This window comes from Etheostoma spectabile, chromosome 10, assembly GCF_008692095.1.
Source record: "Etheostoma spectabile isolate EspeVRDwgs_2016 chromosome 10, UIUC_Espe_1.0, whole genome shotgun sequence".
NCBI classification, from domain to species: domain Eukaryota; kingdom Metazoa; phylum Chordata; class Actinopteri; order Perciformes; family Percidae; genus Etheostoma; species Etheostoma spectabile.
This window is the reverse complement of record NC_045742.1, coordinates 23514065-23515257: the sequence shown is the minus strand read 5'-3', so window position 1 is coordinate 23515257 and position 1193 is coordinate 23514065. Positions and strand designations below refer to the sequence as shown.

The following is a 1193-nucleotide window of genomic DNA, read 5'->3' as shown; positions in this document are numbered from 1 at the left end:
TGTGTGTGTGTGTGTACACCTAGTGTGGACACAGAGTGTAAAATTGTAATTTCCCCATAGGGGAATTTAAAAATTAAAAATGAATGCTGAGCCCTGCTACAGCCAATGGCTGAGTCCCAAATCTCGTAGGGAGCCGTTGTATTCGTCTGTTTAGCTGTTATGTGGCTAACCTCAAGCCAAACTCCATTTAGTAGACATTGTACATTCATGTATTAGGGGAAACCTAACCCTAGTGTCCGACCTAGGAGAAAGGGTCGGCAATGCGACACTAGCTACTACAAAGATAATTTCCTTTCAAATGTGTCAGAGTGCTGTTTTTATACAATACATTTCCATATATTTTACCATTTGGTAACGTTATGCTTATTATCAGCACAAACAGAGAGCATTTTTTCTGCTAGTTAGACCTCTTGTCACACATCAATTCTGAAAGTTGTATATTAGCTAAGGTTAGCGTAACAATAAGGTTAGCTAGCTAGCTACATTCCGAAACTAGCAACACAAGACGTGACCAATTTGTAAGGATAACGTTACTAATGTTGTGAATTTGTTATATTGGCCTGTAACTTAGAGCGGGGCAACGTTATATTGTCAAATTTTCAACTGAAATTCGTGACTTTACCAACTCATAACTGATAGTTCTCACCTCATTTGGCGCAACTGTAGCTTAGTCAAGTAAAAAGTTTGTTTTGTAAATACTCCTCAGCTCGAATTGACACAGCTTCCCGCAAAATGCTTGAAGTTCCGGACGGTACCATTTCAGATACACAGGGGAGGGGTGGGAGGTGGTACAATAATTATGTTTATAACGACTAAAACGTTACATCTCAAAATGAGAGTGTATGTGCATTACAATACAACGCTTTAGCATCAATTTTACGGTTACACAGTAAGGATACACTTAGATTAAAATAAATATTTTCACTGAAAATGTGCATCTATCCCAAGCGGATTGATTTAAATTTCGGTACTACGGAAAGCGAAAGGGTTCAGTATCTCCTTCTCTTCTCTGTAATACAGCCATGAGCTTCTCTGATCAAGTCAATTCATCCATGCATCATATACCCTTTGCTCTGATGTGTATGTAACGTCACCCATAGATTTCTGAAGAGCCAAAATAAAGCTCAGGGCTCTGATCGATCTTTTATTTCAAGGGAACAAAGTACAACAACAAAAAGTATTACGTTTAAAAA

General features: G+C 38.2%; 1 protein-coding gene across 1 annotated transcript in view; it reads right to left on the bottom strand.

Moving 5' to 3' along the window:
- cenpu (centromere protein U) overlaps positions 1–769 on the bottom strand; it is a 13463-nt gene extending 12694 nt beyond the window's left edge. The window contains exon 1 of the mRNA XM_032528381.1: positions 647–769. Within this exon, the coding sequence (XP_032384272.1) occupies positions 647–651 (5 nt within the window). The 5' untranslated portion in view covers positions 652–769. The remainder of the gene's footprint in view (positions 1–646) is intronic.
- Between the last annotated feature and the right edge of the window lie 424 nt (positions 770–1193).